We start from the raw sequence: 21,248 nt of genomic DNA, 5'->3' as shown, positions 1-21,248 counted from the left end.
TACTTTCTGTGAGATATGGACTTAAAATCTCAAGTCTGTATATATATATATATATATATATATATATATATATATATACACACACATATATATATATATACCACAAACAGGGTAGATCATAGTGTTTTTCATGTTGTAGAGTTGTCAGAAGGGTGTGGTGATAAGACTGATTGCATGTGTGAGGTCCTTGTAAGGTTTGCCACTGAGTCCTAATTTGGCCAACCTGTGCTACTGTTTCAGCTCCAAGTCCTCAGTGATTCCCAACCCAGACAGCAAGAAGTAGGCCAAACACAAGCCCAAGTGCCACAAGGCAAAGAACATGCACTTAGCAATGGCAAATTTCCAACATCAACCCCAAGTTCTGAGGTGGTTATGGATTTGAAGAGAGGGAAGAAAGGTAGGTGGAACCTGGAAGTCACTTTTATATTCACATCCTCTTGCATCTTAAAAGCAGTAGCAGTACATGCCCTCTGGTCCCTACAGCTACTCTGAGGGCAATAGGACTAGAGGTAGCTGGGAATCAGCACTGGGGCTGATAAGTACAGGTGTGTTATCTGAGCACCTACCTCCTCCATTGGTTTGGTACAGAGTTCCTTCTCAAATTGATAAAATATATTTTTAAGCCAATCTTGTTGGTTAGCAGCTGTGAAAGTATAAGACACCAGTGGGATTGTGGCACTGTAAGACAGGATTGGAGCCCAGACAGCCTTCCTCCTGGGTGGTCAGCATGCCTGGCTCCCAATGTGTGTCTCAGCAGCCTCCTCCCCTTGTAGCTTGTCAAATTTTTTAGTCTAGATCACTTTTGATACTTTTTCTCTTGTTTACTGTGAAGACAAGCTATAGCATACAGACCAGTCGCACCAAGGTCACAAAATAAGCTTTCAGCTCCACACCCCACACCCAGGAACACTGTTTTCAATTAAAGTGCTGTTAACATCAGCTAACTGTTCCGTGCACAGATAAAACCAACAAGATCCAGGTTCTCATCGAGGAGCCTGAGAGAGACAGTCTGGGGCTGCCCCAAGAGCCAGGCCAAGGACAGGCTGTAGAAGACAGACTTGGCACAGGAGGCTTTGTGGGAGCTGGCAAACTTGGCCAAACTACTCAAGCACCAGCTGTGCTGCTGACAAGGCCTGCAAATAAGGAGCCTGAAGATCCTGAGCGGGAACAGCTGGTTATCCAAGATGGGCAGGTGGAGCAGGGCACTTTGGAGGAAGGTACGATGGGTTCCACAGGCATCTCTATCTAGCCTTCATCTCCTAAATAATGGATGTGTCTCCTTCAATTTTGCTTAAGGGCAGTTTATTTTTTGTCTACATGTATTACCAAGTGGGAAGCAGGAAGGAAGGGCACTGCGCATCAGTGTACTTTAGCTTTCAGAGAAATGAATGCTAACAGAAAGTTCAGAGGACTTTACAAGTCTACAATGTTGAGATGGTGCTTAACATAAAACGTCTCAAAACAGGCAGGCCCACCCCATGTGTGGTACCTGTTGTAGATAGGGCCTGGCAAATGAAAGAATGGAGGAAAGAATGATTGGGGAGATGGTAGTTTGTGCATCTTTGAACACCGAAGAAAAGAAAGGTAAAATAAGAGTCCCATCTTTTAATAGTAGGAATGTGAGACCAACAGAGTCCAACAGAGTACTCTGGGATATAATGCAGTGTCTTAAACCTGTAAAAACATTGCATCCCACCTGGGCCTGCAGCACTTCATGAAATACCCCATGGCTCTCACGTGGCTAACCGAGCACAACTGGCACAGGGGTTGACCTGAGCTAGTGTAAGGTCTGTGGGATGTATCTGCTTCCAGATGCACATAATGATCCCATTTGAAGAATAAACTCAGAATAGATGTTTCCAGGCATGCTTTTAAAAGCTTTTGTTTTCTACCTATTACATATATTAAATGTATAACCCTTTTCAGTGGTTCTCTACCTAATTTTCTTTTTGGTCTTTTTTTTTGGGGGGGATATGTATGGGATTGAACCCAGGACATTGCATTTGCTAGGCAAGCACTGTGCCACTGAACTACAGCCCAGCCTCAATGGCTCCGTTTTATATAGATAAGAGACAGTTTAATCCTTTGGTTTACAATAGTACCTCCATTCTGCCTTGGGATCAGTAGGCCATTCTAAGGACATGCTGTTTATTAACTAGAGACCTGTTGTTTCTTTAGTTTCTTTATAGTTTTAAACTTATTTTGTGGTACTGGGTATGTTCAAATGCACTTAGGGTCTGTCTTGTGTGCTAAACCACTTGACCTTACCCCATCCCCACATCCCCACCAGAGCCACACTTGAAGTACCATGGTGCTTATACTGGAAGCAAGTCCCTTTGTGGACAATGGACTATTAGGTTAACTCTCAGATGCAGATGTGTTGGTATTCCTGTGGAATCAAATGGGATGAAGTGGCTTTATGTTTCATCTAATAGGGAAAAATGAGCACAAACTGGGAGATGATGAGTACAACATGGATGAAAATGAGGCGGAATCTGAAAGAGACAAGCAGGCCGCCCTTGCAGAGAATGACAAGAACTCAAATGGTAAGAACACTAGTTTCTGCTCCTTCACTTTGACTGTCTAATGTTAATAATAGTATAGTCCTTCATTTCAAGACTTTTCTTGAATAGCCTTTGAAAGCAGCAGGGTAGTGGAATACCGTAAGATGCACTTGGTACTGGTTGGAAGATATGTTGGGTCCCGCTTTTGCCAATCCACAACTCCCCCCACCCTGCCTTTCACTTTGTCTGCCATTAGTTTTCCTGTTGATTCAACTTGTACCACAGTGTTCTACAGCTTTCAATACTATCCTGTAAGGCTAGCCACCTGGCCAGAGTCCTGAACAATGCTACTTCCCATTCTGTTTCTTCAACCCATTTATTAGCAGGTCTTTTCATTCCATTCCTGTTTTTTGTTGTTGTTTTTTTTTGGGTCGGTCATGGGGCTTGAACTCTGGGCTTGGACGCTATCCCTGCACTCTTCAGCTCAAGGTGAGCACTCTACCACTTAAGCCACAGTGCCACTTCCAGTTTTCGAGTGGTTTATTGGAGATAAGAGTCTCACGGACTTTCCTGCCCAGGCTGGCTTTGAACCATGATCCTCAGATCTCAGCCTCCTGAGTAGCTAGGATTACAGGCAAGCCACTGGCACCCGGCTCCATTCCTGTTTCTTGACACTTAAAAAAATTTCTGCCTCTTTAGGCTGCAGACTAATTTCCTCAATCTTCTGTATTCTATGCTTTATCCCTATCTGCTTTTTCTTTGTTCCAACTTGTAATGGATGGTGCTAGGGATCAAACTTGTCATACTTGCTAGAGAAGTATGCTACCACACTCTATAACCTTTTTATTGCAGTTAAGAGCAAATATTCATCTGCAAAATAATCAGCAAAAAGCATGGTTGATCTCAAGTGGTAGAGCACTAGCAGAGCAAGTGTGAGGCCTTTAAACCCTAGTACTGGCCAAGGAGGAAAATAAGGTTCTTAGTAACTTTGTGCAGACCAGCCTTGAACTCAGGATCTTCCTGCTTCTGTCTGCAAAGTAGCTGAGATCACAGATACAAACCTCTTTATGACACTTTGAAGAAAGTTGTGTTAAATGAGATGTACCAGAGTGTTTTGCAAAATGTTCAATTCCAGAATATTTTTTTCCTTTTTAGTTTTTAATGCTGAAGATCAGAAGAGAGATACCATAAGTTTACTTGATCAACATGAAAAGCAGAATCATACACTCTAAATCAAAACTGGAATTACATATTTCATGGCAGAACTGAAGAGAAACTACAAAATATGAGTAATTCAGTACTCATAACTGAAATTTGCTATAAAGTGTATTACTAAAGATGGATGTTATGGAATCGTAGTATATATTGTATGTAGGAAAAAATGGATCTGTCAGATATGTTTTTGTAATATGCCAGTAATAAGATATGAAAATTGGTGAAACTTTTTTGGCTAATAGGTAGTTTTTCCAATAATGGTGGTGAGAGACTACCACTTCTTTATTTTGGTATACACTATATAGGGGGAGGGAAGAGCAGCCTACAACAGAACTCCTCTGATACAAAGGAGAAATTGGCTACGCAGAGAACTGTATGGGTTTCCTCTGGTGTCCTCCACATTGCAAGAATTTTAAAGAGAGACTATTTGCATAATATTTTGTAACTCTTATTGTACCAAACAAGTAAATGACATGTAAACATTTGTGGTTTTTACTATGCTTCATATTCATGAGCAAAAGTGAAGTTATCTTGGTCTCTGCTATTAAAATGACTGGCTTTCAGACTTCTAACATAAGGGGCTGGTTCCAGGCATGTCTACAGCAGAGCATAGGCCAAGAGGAACAGCACTTGCAAGACAAATGTTGGGATAGATCTGCACTTACTTTAAATTAAAAAAATTAGTTATTGAAGGTTACATGCAGTGGGAAATTGAGCATGTTCAGCAAGGGCAAGAGATACTGTACTTCTGTTGTAGCTTATATAATTAGCTTATGACAAATGACTCACAAGATTGATATAAATTTAGGATGTCAATTTTGAAAATTACTTATAACAGTGATGACATCGTTTGATTGAAGTTGGGGCCTCTGGCATCCAGCACTGAGAGGTAAAGTCAGTTTTTCACAACTACAGAGTACTGAATAGACCCAGCACTTGAATTTGTTTCATGAGAACTAGACGGAGCGTGATCTGTACATTTTTACCTTCTTATGACTGTCAGCAGCCATAATGTTCAATTTTGTGTGTATTGGTCCTGGGGCTTGAACTCAGGGCCTAAGAACTGTCCCTGAGCTTTTTTGCTCAAGGCTAGCTAGCACTGTACCACTTGAGCCATAACTCTACTAACTTTTTGGTAGCAAATTGGAGATAAGAGTCTAATGGACTTTCCTGCCCTAGCTGACTTTGAACTGTTGATCCTTAGCTCTCAGCCTCCTCAGTAGTTAGGATTACAGGTGTCAGACACTAGTGCCCAACTGGTGGTTAATCTTTCAAGTGCCAAAAGTAACAAGAGTTTTTAAAGAACAGTATATCTTATGCAATGTCATGTAAAATGACCATCCCCATGTGCTTTTTAGGCTCCCTTTGTATCTTAGAAATTCTGTAATTTGAAACTTCTTTCAGGTAAAACTCTGTGTGTGTGTGTGTGTGTGTGTGTGTGTGCATGTGTGTGTGTGTGCATGTGTGTGTGTGTGCATGTGTGCGTGTGTATGTATGTGCACCAGTCCTAAGGCTTGAACTCAGGACCAGGGGGCTTCCCTTGTGCTCTTTTGCTCAAGGCTTACACTCTACCACTTGAGCCACAACTACACTTCTGGCTTTTTTGGTAAAGTGGAGATGAGAGTATCACAGACTTTCCCTGCCTACGCTAGCTTGAAAATGTGATCCTCAGATCTTAAGACTCCTGAGTAAATAGGATTACAGGTCTGAGCCACCTGGCTGATGATTTCTTTTTAAACTGCTGAAATGGTATAAGTTAAACATCTGTAATTCTTAGCTTGTATCAACAGAATGGTACTTTTTTTTTTGGTCAAGAAATTTATTAACCTTTACAAACACTATTTTCACTCAATCATTCATAAAAAATGGTTTATGATTAAATATGTAATAAAACCATGTAATGTTCATCAATGCATTCAGTAAGACCAGTTTCAACCATGGAACTAATAAACCACTTTAAAACAGCAGTTTTCACTAATGTCATGTAAGGCTGTCAAACCAAGTATTCCTTATAATGGGTTGTTATCCAAAAAATCCATTCTACTTTACACATATGTACTGAGACGGATGGATGTTTCCCTAAGAGTGGAATCGGATTCCACCGCTTTATGGTTACCTTTTCAGACTTTCAAACAAGTTTCACGACAGGAAAATATTTGTGAACAGAGAAATCAAATTCTGGAGGAACCTGTAAAGAAAACCACAAAGTCATGTATTGTATCTACAAGAATGCAGACAATAAACACAGTAGACACTATTTTATTAGAGTTTGTTTTCAGAACAAAGATAACATAAATGAGAGATTGGTGTGACCACAAAAATTAAAAAGCTTGAAGGAAAAAAATCAAGTGTTTCTGGTTTATGAAGGCCATCAGAAACACATACAAATCAAGCTCTTCCCAAAGAGTTAAAAGGAAAATGGACATAAATTACAAGAAAGGAGTTTTAGATCAGCAGATGAAACTTTTTTATTTCAGGGCCACTTATACCATGTAATGACATAAGAGCCATTGCTAAAGGAAACAAAAGAACAAAGATACAGCAAAAGAACAGTGAGAGATATGAGGAATGGCCAGCAAAAATGCTCTGGTTGGCTTCTTTGCAGGCCAGATCTCACATGCTGCTACAGCAGTGTTACTGAGGAAAATCTAAAAATACTATCCTTTGTGCTCTTTAAAATGAAATCTTCAATTGTTGAAGTACTGACTTTCTCAAAGTCAGATGACTTAAATTATCACCTACTTCTCCCCCAAATTTGCTTTTATACATATGGTTTCCCAAATTATACAGTAATTTATATGGGAAAGGGGATGCAGACTAGAAACTTAAGTCACTAAGTATCTCTCAAGACGTGGCAAGTTTTGCTCTTCAGTTGCTAAACTTACCCTAACACCTGTACATCTTACTCAAAACATGAGTTTTCACAATAATTTTCCACACAATGTATTTACCTTTGACTCTTTTTTGTGACCTCCTGCCAGCAACTTCATAACCACAAAGTTGGGTTTGGCAACTTTTAAAATTCTATTGACCTAAAATATGAACACCATTAAGCTGTCATAAGATGTACAGTCAAAATTTATATAGTATTTACATATGAGAACTTTGCATGTGTGGACATTTTATTAAATAAAGGCAGTTTACATATATTTTTTTAAAAAATCTTATATGCACATTTGCTACCGACAATTATACTAACACATCAATATCTCCATCTCACTTGAAAACCAGAAAATAAGTCAGCCATCTTTTTTTTATCACCTAAGAGCTAAACATCCAGTAAGGTTTCCATGCCTTCATATGATGATTTCATTGGGGTAGAAAAAGATCCATCCACAGGACCAAATTAAAAACAAGAAAACTTTTGGGTAGGGACAGGAGGAAAAATGGAAAGAGCAAGGAAAGGGACGACACTGTTAAAAAAAAAAAAAAAGTAAGTACTCACTACCTGATTTTACATAGGATACTTTAATAATAGAATTTTTCTCCCATCAACTGAAATCTTGAAAGGGCTATGCTAATTTGTTTCCATGAAAACAACACAACATTAATCTGTCAAATTCTGTAGAGTGGGACTGAACAGTGTTTAGAGGATGGGTCTTGAAATCAGCCTATATGTTTTCAAATCCCAGCTTTGCCCCTGACTAGCTGTGAACTCTCTGAAAGGTCTCTAATCTCTGTTCCTCAGTTTCACCATCTATACAAATGAAGATAATTTACCTATCCTAGGGAGATTAGTTGTGAGGAGTAAATGAGCTAACATATACAGTAATGTGCTTCTTCATAATATTTCAGTCTGTCCACAAATGGTCTGTGCTTCTTCATAATATTTCAGTCTGTCCACAGTGGTCCCATAGATATGATGCAGAGCTGTATTCAGTGATGTTAGGCAATACAGTCTAAAAGGCATTTCTGATCATATATGCTATTACATGACACATGACTGTATTAAGAGCATGGACGATGGCGGTAGGTAGTGCATGCCTTTAGAGTAGTAACTCACTTCTAACACTTGGTCTAAAAAGCTTCATTTGAACACAGGAGTAATAACAGGATGAGGACACTGGATTACACTTATGTTTCTTCTGCAGTCTCTCTCTGGAAACATACATTATTATCACAGTTCAGGACTGAATCTTCAACCTCAGGTCAACATCCACCTGCCTAGGGAACAACTCTATTTTTAAACATCCAATGGGCACCAAAATTTAACATGGCCAAAACTGAATTCAGCCCTGCTCCTGCTCTACTGGCAGTTTTCCACCTGCTCAGGCAAGACCTTCAAGGTACCTGGACTGCTCTCCCATCCTCTATTCAACCTATCAATCAGTCCAAAAGAGGTGGTCTTCAAATACAAAGAAAAGAAAATCACTTTTTGTATGTGTGCACCAGTCCTGGGGCTTGAACACAGGGCCTGGGCACTGTCCCTGAGTTTTTGTGATCAAGGCTAGCACCCTTACCACTTTGAGTCACAGCTCTATTTCCTCCTTTTTTGGTAGTTAATTAGAGATATGATTCTCACAGACTTTCCTGCCTGCGCTGGCTCCCAACCATGATCCTCAGATCTCACCCTCCTGAGTAGCTAGGATTATAGGCATCCCCCACTGGCACTTGGTGACAATCACTTTTCATTATCTCCACTACTACCATCATCTCTCAACTTAATTACAGCTATTATCAACACCCTGACTGGCTCCCTGGATTCTACCTTTTACCCTGATATAATTACAGATATCCTGATATTTTTCCCCCCAACAATGTGCCAAAGTGATCCTTTAAAACAAAGACAAGATCTCTCCTTTGCTCAAAACCCTCTAATATAGCCAGGTGCTGGTGGCTCATGCCTGTAATCCTACCTAGCTACTCAGGAGGCTGAGATCTAAGGATCATAGTTCAAAGCCAGCCCAGGCAGGAAAATCCGTGAGATTCTTATCTCCAATAAACCACCAGAAAACCGGAAGTGGCACTGTGGCTCAAGTGGTAGAGCACTAGCCTTGAGCTGAGAGCTGAGGACAGCACCCAGGCCCAGAGTTCAAGCCCCATGACTGACCCCTCAAAAAAAAAAAAAAAACAAACCCTCTAATATTCACTGTGCTGCTTTCCTCACTCCACCACACCAGTTCTTCCATGTTCTCCAAATACTCCAGGGATACTCTTATCCCCTGTGTTTCAGCATGTAGATGCCTCTACCCAGAAGGCTCCATCTCTAAATATCCATGAGATTTGGTTCTTTACCTAGGCTTAATTCAAAAACCATTTAAAACACCTAGGTTTAGGATACGTCTGGTAGAACGCTTGTATAAGCATTCACAAGGCTCTGGGTTTAAGGTCCGACATAAACACAGACTTTCATGCACACATGCACAAAATCCCTTCACATCCATCTCCACTCTGTTTTTTGTTCATGTGCTATGAAATAATGCACTACATAATTTAGTTACTGTCCGCAACCCAGCACCCACCCCCTAACTCCAATGTCAGTTATTTTCTGCTTGGGACACGGTAGGTGTTCAGTAAATCTTAGATGAATAAATTAAATTTTCACTAAATGAAAAATGCTATCTAGCTACTTCACTCAATTTTTTGTATTACTGTATTAGCCTAAATATGGTATATAAAAAGTCTCTTTTCTATTTCTATTCTCCAAGACACTCAGCTCTCCTCCAAAGAAGCAAACACATTATCAATCATTCTGTATCCTTTCAGATACACCAATATGAGCAAATCTTGTGTAATGCATTTTTCTTTGTGCCTTTTTTAATTTTAATTTTTATTTGTTTGTCGTGGGGCTTGAACTCTGGGCCTGAGCTCTGTCCCTCAACTCTTCAGCTCAAGGCTAGTGCTCTACCACTTGAGCTACAGCGCCACTTCTGGTTTTCTGGTGATTTATTGGAGATAAAGAGTTTCACAAACTTTCCTGCCCGGGCTGGCTTTGAACCTCGATCCTCAGATCTCAGCCTCCTGAGTAGCTAGGATTACATGTGTGAACCACCGGTGCCCGGCTGTGCCTTTTTTAAAACTGAAATAGCAGTAGACTATACACTGTTTGGGACCTTGGTAATTTTTAAATTTATTATAGCTTAAAGAACAATACACAAATCTGTTCAATGAAACATAATTTCAATGGAACATAATTTATATCAGTTCACTGGTGAGCACTAAAGTTTCTCTCGCATTTTTGCTATTAGATATCCTGACACAGTGCACACTCTTATCTATCCTTCACTTCTCTAATTTTCCTCTGTATGCATTTGTATCTACAAGATAAATCCCAAGAAGCAGAAGTGCTGAGCCTAAACATTTGTGATTTTTGATACTACCAAATTATCCCTGAAAGGAAGCTGTTAATAAACTCATATTAACCAAAACAGTGTACATAGATTACAGGTAACTCTTTGTAGAATATTTCAATAAAATTAGGGATATTGTAATTATTAAAATAATCCAGTTTTCTAAAGCAAAAGGTTTAAGGTAAAAAAGTTGAATAATGTTCCTGTGATACTGAACAAAATGTTTCATATTTAAGATTTAAAATAGGTTAGCAAAACTATCTGAAATCCTTGTCAAAAACCTAACAGGCTCCACTTACTAATAATGTGAAGTTCATTATTATACTTAATGCTTGTCCCTTAAAGGTGCAGTGAATCCTGGCTTACCTCATGGTCTGGGCTGGGGATATTTTCCAATATTATTTTTGCTTGTTGAAAATGCTTACTAGCTGCCACATACAACTCTGGAGACTGAGGAGGAGGGCTGTATTTGTTGAGGTCAGACATCTCCTAAAAGGAAGGGAGACTATTATTTAACATGCTTAATATAGAAAGTCAAAAGTACCCTTTTTTTTTTTTGGTAGGTCATGGGGCTTGAACTCTGGGCTTGGGTGCTATCCCTCAGCTCTGCAGCTCAAGGTGAGCATTCTACCGCTTGAGCCACAGCACCACTTCCAGTTTTCTAGTGGTTTTTATTGGAGATGACAGTCTCACAGACTTTCCCACCCCAGATGGCTCTGAATCATAATCCTCAGATCTCAGCCTCCGGAGTATTTAGGATTACATGTGTGAGCCAAGGGCACCCGGCTCAAAAGTACCTTTTTAATTACAGAACTCTATATTGACTGTTCATATAAAAATGTTGAAGCAAATACTTTGCTCATCTTCCAATTTTTTATGTAACATTCAATTTTCAATTCTCACTTTAGTCTCATAATTTAAATAATTGCTAATACAAGGAATACACCTAATGAAACAAAATCTTTTCACTCTAAAATTGTTACTTAATAACCAGCAAGTCTGACAATGTAGTTTAACAGGATGGCTGACTGGGTACAAATAGCACATCTCTAAGATGGTTAAGACCAAAGACCTTTGAATGACCTTCATGAGCGACTTACCTTGAATTGTAGATAGTGCACTGGTGGTGGTGTCATCACACTATTGAATGGAGCAAACCTATGCTCATACCGAACTTGTTCACTATCAAGCTCAAATTTGGGCTTGCGTACTTTTCCATCCATGTCAAATGCTACCATGGTCTAAAGGAAAATGGAGTAAGAAAAAAAGGAAAATATATGTAAAAGTCATCATTAATACAGACTTGAAAACAACTCCCTGCTATTTAAATGTCTCAGAAATCAGAAAGAAGAAAAACTGACCTCTTAGTATTTTTTATGAGCTATGTTTTATACAAAAAAAATTGAAGTTCCAGTATTATTGTCACAGTGTAATTACACCACACGCCCATATTTTTTTTTCATGTTTCATACTTTTGCAATTTTTTCAGGTAAAAGCTTCCAGTAAAAGAAACAAATAGCAACTCCCCAGGCACTGGCAGCTCATGCCTGTAATCCTATTCAGGAGGCTGAGATCACAGTTCAAAGCTAGCCTGGGCAGAAAAATCGGTGAGACTCTTATCTCCCATAAACCACCAGAAAACCAGAAGTGATAGAGCACTAGCCTTGAGCTAAAGAGCTGAGGGACAGCACCCAGGCTCAGTGTTCAAGCCCCATGACCCACAGAAAAAAGAAAAAGAAATAATGTGTAATTTTCTTAAGCACGGGCCTTGTTTTTCAAACATCCTCTTTTTGCTTTATGGATTTAATATATTATAATCATTTCAAATAATTTCTTGAAATGCTTAGTGCAATTTAAAAAAAAAGTTCTTACTATCTCTTGGAAATGTCTACTTCAGTTAACCTCTCATTGTGCAGTCCATTCCCTTCCTAATGCAGACCTTTAAACACCCACATTTCATATTTTCAACAGAACCTTTACTGTCATATCAAAAGTAGCTCTTCTCTTACTGGCCATGTCACATATGGCTTGTGTGGTATAATCTAGGCATGTGTGAAGCAAGAACCAATGTACTCAGTACAAAGGATCTGACACATAAAAGTTTATGAATGGAAAAAAAATGAATCTAACATATAGCAAGGGTTCAAATGCTTGTTGTTGAAAACAACTAGAATTGAAAAAAGGCAATTGAAAAAGGCTTTAAGCAGATAGGAAGAAAACAAAGGTTAAAAAAAAGAATCTGGGGGCTGGGAAGGTGGCTCAGTGGTAGAGCGCATGCCTTACATGCCAGAGGCCCTGGGTTTGATTCCTCAGCACCACATAAGCAAAAAGAAAAAAGCCGGAAGTGGCGCTGTGGCTCAAGTGGTAGAGTTAGCCTTGAGCTGAAGGGCTGAGGGATATCGCTCAGGCCCAGAGTTCAGGCCCCACGACTGGACCCAAAAAAAAAAAAAGAATCTGGTAAGAGTCATGGTTTTTTCTCATTTAAAATAAACTGTATAATATATTTAGACAGGAAATGGAGTTTTCATTTTTAATGACTTACTTTAAACATTCCAGCACACATGTTCTGATAGGCTTGGCTCATTGTGATCTCACGGCTCAATGGGCGAACTGTAATTAAAGAGAAAAATCTTCCATACACATTTTTCCTACTTAAATTACTTCAGAAAAGAAACTAATTTTTAAAATATCTGCTGGGCCGGGTACCGGTGGCTACACCTGTAATCCTAGCTATTCAGGAGACTGAGATCTGAGGATCATGGTTCAAAGCCAGCCCAGGCAGGAATGTCCATGAAACTCATCTCCAATAAACCACCAGAAAACTGGAAATAGCACTGTGGCTCAAGTGGTAGAGCGCCTGCCTTGAGCTGAAGAGCTGAGGGACAGCACCCAGGCCCAGAGTTCAGGCCCCACAACCAACAGCCCCCAGTGGTATACTACTGAACTAGAGCAAATTAGCTCATGGCCCCAAGCTCAAACTCCAGGACCAGCACTAAGTAAATAAAACTTCCAGACTGTTCACTAAAATGAAAAATGACATTCACTTCTGCTGCCAGAACTTTGACTAAAATCTACAAACAATAAAATACAACTGAAAAGCTAAACAATATTGTGCTCCCAAAATAGTTAATACTACAAAATTCTAGTTGTTAGTAAATTTTAAACTTTTCTGTATAGACACTTAGCCTGTTATATATAGAAAATCCATGAACAATCATTCTATTCTCTATAAAATATCCACCCAAAGTACTTTATGGACCCGGTCTCAAGGAGCTGTGATTACCTTCCTACACCTACTACAAAGGTATAGTTATGCAGTAACTTCTCCTCTCAGCCATGGAGCTCTGTGAAAGACCAATGCTTGCCTATTTAGTTCCCTAATCTGTTGGGTTTTTTTTTGGGTCCGGTCGTGGGGCCTGAACTCTGGACCTGGGCACTGTCCCTCAGCTCTTCAGCTCAATGCTAACGCTCTACCACTTGAGCCACAGCGCCACATCAGCTTTTTTCTTTTTGCTTATGTGGTGCTGAGGAATCAAACCCAGGGCCTCAGGCATGCAAGGCAAGCGCTCTACCACTGAGCCACCTTCCCAGACCCCTAATCTGTTCTGTCACACACAGGCTACTTCACACACAGGCTACTGTCAGATACATGGAACAGTAAAGAAAAAAGAGCAATGACAGGAACCAAAGGCTATATTACCATTAATGGAACTCAAGTCTTTCTATCTTTTCATTTCTGAAGGGATGGCAAACAAGAACTAAAATGTAACATTAACTCACTTATTACAAGTCATGAAGAGCTCTCCATGTATTTGTCAACAACAAAATGTAACCTAATGTTCTTTATTTATTTCAGAACTAGCGAGGACAGGCTGAGGCAGGAGGGCCATGAATTTGAGGTCAGCCTGGGTGACACAGGGAGACCCTATCTAAATAAGCAAATATGTATACACACGTATAAAAACATCGTCCACAGCACCTTTCTTTTTTTTCTTTGTTTTTTTACTGCTACGGCCTTTCTGTTGCTCTTCCATTATCCTTTCTTCTGCCATTTGAGAACCATCAGCACGACTCAGTGTTGACATCAACCATGCATAAAGGAATTCAGAGAGATACCTTCATGGGTAAAAAGTATTAGTAAGTGTAGATGTCTAAAGAGATACATATACTAGGTAACAATGGGTAGTTTTATCATTTTATTTTTGGTCTAGTGATTGGACATAGGGTCTCATGCATTCTAATTGAAAGCACATGTTCTGCTACACTGTCATCTCCAAGTGTACAGTTTTATAATGCTCTGATGTTTAAAAAATTTACATAAATTGATCATCTGAATATCTTATAACAACTGAGTACTGAAGCAATTAGCTTTACCTTCCTACATTTTACACATTTCAAAAGACTTTTTTGATAATGATAAACATAAATCAAATGAACACCCATGAAACTTTTTAATATCAGAACACATATTAATTTTATTACATAAGTTCTTTATGTGTGTTTGTATTACTCACAAAATAAAACAAAGCAAATAAATTAACAAACTGTAAAAAAAAAACAACAACAAAAACAAAACCCTTATTGGCATTATACAAAACCATTCTAAAAATAGGAATATTAAAGGTTATAATTTACTTGTACTTGCTCAATAAAAATGCAAATTTGAACATTCTACTAGATAATTTTCAGACATTTTATAAACATCACATTCAGCTAAACCACAAAAGTAGTTTCAATTTAAGAGAAATATGTATTTTTTATAATACAATCAGTAAGAAATAAAATTAAGGACCATTACCATACTGAATGAAAGCTAATAAAGATTTGCAAGAGATTTTATGATCTCTAAATATTTCTAAAATTTCCCATAAAGACCTAAGGCACATAAACACATATAAAACAGGACATTTTAAAGCAAAATAAAAACTAGTCAAAAGATATCACTAGAATGAGTAAAATACTATACTGTGAAGCAAAACAAGACAGCTAAGGTAAGAAGCAGTATTTTCTTTTTCTGATAAAAAGCTGCAATGTCATATGGAGACAAAATGCTTGGCACTGAGTTTAAGAAAAGCACTTGTTATTTTCCCCTAGCACACTGCAAAATCTGAAGATCTGTAATGTGTATCTTCACTCAGTCAAGGATTTTGATAGGCAACTCCTAGTGCTTTTTATTTATGGATCCTCTGTAACCTAGGGTAAGATGAGTGAAGAGATGACAGGATTCAGGGCTGTCCTCACAAACATCAGATTCTTCAAGCACTTTTATGAAGTTCTTTATTAAAATTAATACTCAATCACATTTAAGGAGAGTGAGAACACTGATAGACTGTATCACTTGTTCTCAAACAGTCATCAACAGGCTGATAGCAGCACTATCTGGGAAGTAGAAATGAAAATGACTAGGTCTCATAGTAGATCTACTAACCCAGAGGCTGACAATAGGGAATGTGCCCACTAAATGGTTATAGTGTATGTTAACATTTAAGAACACTGTCTGCTGATTTTTAAAGGACATACACACAATCAGGGATTTTATTCATGAACAAGATTATTCTGCAAGCAATCAATTTGTAATTTTGAACCCCAAAAGCAGTTCAGAACTAATATGAAAGTCACAGACTATAGACAAAATTCAAGTTTCTCTACAAACAAGAACCTGCTTATGATGTAGATATATTTGTAATGAAATGTATGTCATTAGTTTGCTGAAATAAAATTCTGGTTCTTGGTGTAAAAAGGCATATAAAAATTATATTTGTTCCAAGGAATGAATAGGAAAAACATCTCTTTAGCTGTTGCAAGCCACAAAGAAAGAGAACTTGAGGATGCTCCCCAAATAAAAATCAACAGAAGCTTGTAATCCTAGCACTTGGAGAGCTGAGACAGGAAGATCAGGAGGTTAAGGTCAACCAGGGCTATTTAGCAAGATTCTATCTCAAAAGAAGTTAAAAAAAATAATTCAAGGGGCTGGGAAGGTGACTCAGTGGTAGAGCGCTTGCCTTGCATGCCTAAGGCCCTGGGTTCGATTCCTCAGCACCACATAAACAAAAAAAAAGCCGGAAGTGGTGCTGTGGCTCAAGTGGTAGAGTGCTAGCCTTGAGCTGGAGAGCTGAGGGACAGCGCCCAGCCCCAGAGTTCATGCCCCACGACCGGACCCCCCCCCCCAAAAAAATTCAAGAGTTGTACCTACTGTGAGCTAGTAACAAAATGTGTCCCATTAACTTTACAAACATCTCTCAGTAAGGGTCATTTGGTATTATTTAAATAAATGTTACAAAATACCCCAAGTTATTATCTATCATGTTACTGTAGTCAATCCTCAAATTCAATTTTCATAACCAGAGTTATCTGGGAAGATCTTTGCAGCTCATGATAAACACAACAGTCTGCTCTGTTAGCCTTTCTCAGAGCAATGACTCCAAAAAAGGTATTTCTAAATTATATTAGTTCAAATATGAGTTTAAAAGACAAACTGAAAGCCTCTAATATACCAAATGTTATTGTTTGTGATCAGCAACACATGACATCATTCCCTTCAAATTGTCTCTGTTCTTTGCCAGCTAAGACAATACAATATGCCTAAATTCATTAACACTCAATTCTCTTAAATTATTTTCTGTCTATGACAGATTGTCCATGCCTAAAGTATTCTTTCAACGACCCTATTCCTACATTTCCTTATCTCATCTTCCAGTGAAAGTGAAGAACAACTATGCTAAGGATCATCTCCCAGTGCCTCCAAAGGTATGCAGGCAAAGGTGCAGGGCCACAGTTTAAAGTGCTTATGCAACCAGTGACCACTCCAGTAGATGGTTTCTACTCAGAAGATATGATTCCAGCTGCTTTTGCTATACAAGTACACCCACCATTTGTCTCCAAAGGGAAAAAGCAAAAGGTCTTCAATTAATACATTTACTTTGGAAACATTACTAGTAATTTTCTCATAAATAGGCAAATAGCTAGAAAAACATATATGATATTACAACATTAAAGATATTCATGTTGAGCTAGTTCTGATTTTCAACAGTTTTTTTAAATTATACAACAAATGAAGTCAATTACACTTTATTTACAGATGTTCTGTCAGATCTTATTTACTCCACCCCTTCACCAAATTGATCTCAAATTGTACTCTTACCAGTATATGTAGTAGTATTCGTGCATGCTATAGAGTTCCAACTCAAAGCCACTTAGGAGATACTGTATCATAATTCGAAGGTTATGGTAAAGTACCCAGGTTCCTAAACAGGCCAAATGTTGCCTTTGGGGTTCCTGTTTCAACAGCATAGTATGAAGGGCGGCATCAACCTTCTCTGCCTATAAAATCAAATGTCACAGAATTGGCTTTTTTTTTTCTTCTAAGTAATAGAGCTTTAGAAGTCTTAGTGGAGCCAGGCACTGGTGGCTCATGCCTGGAAAACTAGCTACTCACAAGGCTGAGATGTGAGAATTGAGGTCTGAAGCTAGCTTGGGCAGGAAAATCCAGGAGACATCTATTTCCAGTTAACTACCAAAGTAATAATACTAAGGGGCAAGATCCTGAGTTCAAGCCCCAGCAATGGCGCACAAAAACAGGGAATGGAAAATTTAAATTTCATCACTCAAGAGCCTCCTATTTTCAAATGCATTGTTAGTTAGGTTTAGATCCAAGTTCTTTTTCACAAAAGCTAACAATTAAATCACTCCTTAAAACTAAAAATACATCCACTTCAAAATAGAAGTAGCTCAGACTTTGAGTGGTTATTCAGGGCCTTCAACCCTGTAACATCAGCCTCCTACAAGCCTGAGACAGGAAGATTGCTTGTGTCCACAGGTTTGAAATGAGCCTGGGCAACATAATCAGACCTTCTCAAAACAACCAATCAAAAATTCCTCAAACAAGTGACTTCATGTTTTTAATTATTAGTTAATATTGTTGCTCACAAACTTAAAATTAGTATTTTATAATATAAACTTGCCCTGAAATAGTTGTACATGTACTTCATAATTTATCCTGATTATCAACAAATAACTTAAAATGTCTTATTGTTCCATTTCTTCTCATAAAGTTTTCCTTTGGTATATGAAAATTAAATTTTAAGTGAAAAGTAACCTCATCTCCTTATAGTAAAATGTTACAATACTCAAGATACTGATTTTAAAACTGTGTGAAAAATATCTAGAGCAAGTATGTGAAGTTGTCTTTTTTCTTTTTTGGAAACAGAGTTTTGGTAGCCAAGCTGGCTTTGAACTTATACTCTTCCTGCTTTAGTCTTACTACTGGAATTACAGGTGCATACCACAACATCCGGGTTTGAAATGTTTAATTTTAGAGAAGACAACAACTTAGCGCTTACCTCATCTTGCAAGGTAGCAAATTCCTCAAGAATATGACCAAGCTTATCTCTCTGTCGAGCTCTGTTGTGTCCATGGATCTGAATAAGACTACAAAATGGCTGGAATACACACATAATTTGTTAATTGTCAGAACATTTCCTTATCCTAAAAAGACAATATTCCGAGTTCTCAAAATCTAGCTTATGGAAAAAAATGCTGAGAAAAGATAAACCTTATCTATGCATATTTTTAAATAAATGCACAATAAATTATAAATAACAAGAAAAAGTGGCTGATTTTGAAACTTGCTTTTTCATATGGCAAAAATATCTTCCTTCAATTTTTAGACATCTTCCTGCAATGTCAAAAAAAATTTATTTTAAACCAAGAGCCAATATACAAAGGATATGCTTCTGTGCTGCTTCACATATGCTAGAATGGCCTAAGAATTATATAGCTTGTGTTATATGGCTTATATCTATGAACCCTGATTGAAGTTCTTCTATTCCTACTATCCATACATAGTCTCTTCTCATATTATCTCATTTCACTACTCAGACAACAGACATGCTTGTTCTTTAAAACTATGAATATTTTTTGAAGTTTAATTCTGCTTAAATTTGAATACTTTGTTAAACACTTCAAACAATGACTACCTTCCCTATAAGAGGTGTAAGAGAAGTGATGTTTGAACATCTTGAAACTAAAAACTCAAAACCCAAATCTTTCCAAGGGCTGACAAGATGCTCAAAAATTCCTACATTTTGGAGTACTTTAAATTTCAGATATTTGGATTAGTGATGCTTTACTGTGAATGCTTCAAAATCCAGATAAAATTTGAAACACTTTTAGCCCCAAGTATTTCAGACAGAGATACCTAAACCTGTATTTGCATTTCACTCTTCAAATACTGGGAACTTTATAGGACAGTCTTATGACCAATGAGGATAAAATGTTAGTAATAAAACTGAAATCTCAAGCTGGGCGCCAGTGGTTTATACTTGTAATCCTAACTACTCAGGAGGCTGAGATCTGAGGATCATGGTTCAAAGCCAGCCCAGGCAGGAAAGTCTGTGGGACTCTTATCTCTAATAAACCACTAGAAAACTGGAAGTGGCTTTGTGGCTCAAGCGGTAAAGCACTCTCCTTGAGCTGAAGAGGTCAGGAACAGTGCCCAAGCCCAGAGTTCAAGCCCCACAACTGACCAAAAAGGAAAAAAGAAAAAAAAAAAAAGAAATCTCATCTACTGGATTCCTTTTATTATACCATACACTTCTTTCCTACCTACACATTTATTTAGTAAATGGATTAGGCCCCAAAGAGCTTTCTGGTCAAGTTTTCTAAGAAGAACATCCATATAACTAAGTAAGAATGACTAAGATATGCAAATAGGAGTGTGCTTCATAGATGGAAGTCAAAACACACAAAGGTGGTACTCAAAGGCCCTAGGGAAAGGTCATCCCAGGCTAATTCTGTATCTAATAATTCATCAGGAAGGCTACAGACCATAATGTCATCCATTCAAATGTTGAGACAATTCGTTTTTAATTCAATCACTGAATAAGAAAGTAAATGAAAACACGGATATTGTAGGACTTAGCACCCATAACTTTCAAATATCCAAGTGGTAGTTCTTACCCGAACACAGTGAGTCACGAAAGAGTCAATACAGTCCTTAGCCTGGTGATTATTATATAGGCAGCACCTGTAAGATAATAGTCACACATCATTAAAATCCAAGTATTTAGTTTTGACAAATGAGTCAGTGATTACTGTAGATAGTGTTAACAGAGAAGGTAGGAATGGAAGTGGAACTGTGGCTCAATGTGGTTAGCGCTGGAATTTTGCCAAAGAGCCCAGGGTCAACGCATAGGCTCTGAGCTCAATCCCCACCACCAACAAAAAACAAAAACAAAAAAACCACTTAAACATTCACAGAGAAGGTGGGAAAAGGAAAATAATGTAACAAAATACATTAAATTGAAAAATGCTAAGAGTAGCAAGCTTAGCTTATTAAGATTTCACTACTATACATGTAAATGTGTGATATTTCTAACTCCTTTAGGTAATAATTGAGCATTTAAAATTGAGTGCAATAAAATCAAACTAGTAAGGAGAAAAAGGAAAAGCTCCATGTATTTTCTACCACCATGGAGCATGTTCTTAATAGTAACTACACAGAAATTATTATACAGAATTCCAGTTCTCTAAATATGCCTACTCCTATCCAACCACTGACTATACATCTTTCTCATACCCTATCTGCTATCTCAACAAAATGATTCCATTAGCTCAGTTTCCTTAGCTCAGTTTACACTACCATTTCTTGATTAACACCTTTCACAGTAGTTCTCACAGATCTGCTTCCTGGCCCTGAGAACTGCAGAGGATAAATAGGATTAAAAAAACAAATTAGCCAGGCTCTGGTGGCTCATATCTATAATCCTAGCTACTTAGGAGGCTGACACCTGAGGATCACAGTTTGAAGCCAAGCAAGGCAGGAAAGTCCGTGAGACTCTTACCTCCAATTAAGCACCAGAAAACCGAAATGACTTTGTGGTTCAAAGTGGCAGAGCACTAGCCTTGAGCGAAAAAACAGGGACAGGACCCAGGCTCTGAGATCAAGCCCCAGGATCGACAAAAATTTTTAATTAACTCTTGTGAAGATCAAGAACATCTGCACTGAAGAAAATGAGGAAAGAGACTTTCTCCTGATACTCAAATAGGAGCCAACAATTTATAAATGCTTGTCTGTGCAATGGCAACAGCCTCAAAGATAAAACCTTTAACACTGAAACAGAAAATAATAGTGCACCTGGCAGCCAGGAAGAAAAAAGCAGAACTACAACAAAGAAGTCATTAAATAAAATACACTGGAAAGTGTTGGATGCAGTAGACCACACGTATAATCCTAGCAACT

The 21,248-nt window shown here is 38.2% G+C and overlaps 2 protein-coding genes across 3 annotated transcripts in view; one reads left to right on the top strand and one right to left on the bottom strand.

Annotated features, from left to right (window-relative positions):
• The window catches only part of Golm1 (golgi membrane protein 1), a 51,381-nt gene extending 47,068 nt beyond the window's left edge, over window positions 1-4,313 (top strand). For both annotated transcript variants that reach the window (XM_013031078.1, XM_013031077.1), the window contains 4 exons: window positions 241-397; window positions 960-1,217; window positions 2,436-2,546; window positions 3,660-4,313. In XM_013031078.1, coding sequence (XP_012886532.1) covers window positions 241-397; window positions 960-1,217; window positions 2,436-2,546; window positions 3,660-3,736 — 603 coding nt within the window. In that variant the 3' untranslated portion in view covers window positions 3,737-4,313. The remainder of the gene's footprint in view (window positions 1-240; window positions 398-959; window positions 1,218-2,435; window positions 2,547-3,659) is intronic.
• A 1,215-nt stretch (window positions 4,314-5,528) lies between these two features.
• The window catches only part of LOC105996843 (N-alpha-acetyltransferase 35, NatC auxiliary subunit), an 82,395-nt gene continuing 66,675 nt past the window's right edge, over window positions 5,529-21,248 (bottom strand). The window contains exons 15-23 of the mRNA XM_013031076.1: window positions 19,967-20,033; window positions 18,349-18,447; window positions 17,151-17,329; window positions 13,989-14,125; window positions 12,552-12,619; window positions 11,110-11,250; window positions 10,376-10,498; window positions 6,671-6,751; window positions 5,529-5,907 (exon numbers count right to left, since the gene is read on the bottom strand). Of these exons, the coding sequence (XP_012886530.1) occupies window positions 5,848-5,907; window positions 6,671-6,751; window positions 10,376-10,498; window positions 11,110-11,250; window positions 12,552-12,619; window positions 13,989-14,125; window positions 17,151-17,329; window positions 18,349-18,447; window positions 19,967-20,033 (955 nt within the window). The 3' untranslated portion in view covers window positions 5,529-5,847. The remainder of the gene's footprint in view (window positions 5,908-6,670; window positions 6,752-10,375; window positions 10,499-11,109; window positions 11,251-12,551; window positions 12,620-13,988; window positions 14,126-17,150; window positions 17,330-18,348; window positions 18,448-19,966; window positions 20,034-21,248) is intronic.

Source organism: Dipodomys ordii, unplaced genomic scaffold (assembly GCF_000151885.1).
Source record: "Dipodomys ordii isolate 6190 unplaced genomic scaffold, Dord_2.0 Scaffold137, whole genome shotgun sequence".
Classification (NCBI taxonomy): Eukaryota; Metazoa; Chordata; class Mammalia; order Rodentia; family Heteromyidae; genus Dipodomys; species Dipodomys ordii.
This window is presented reverse-complemented; position numbering and strand designations above follow the sequence as displayed.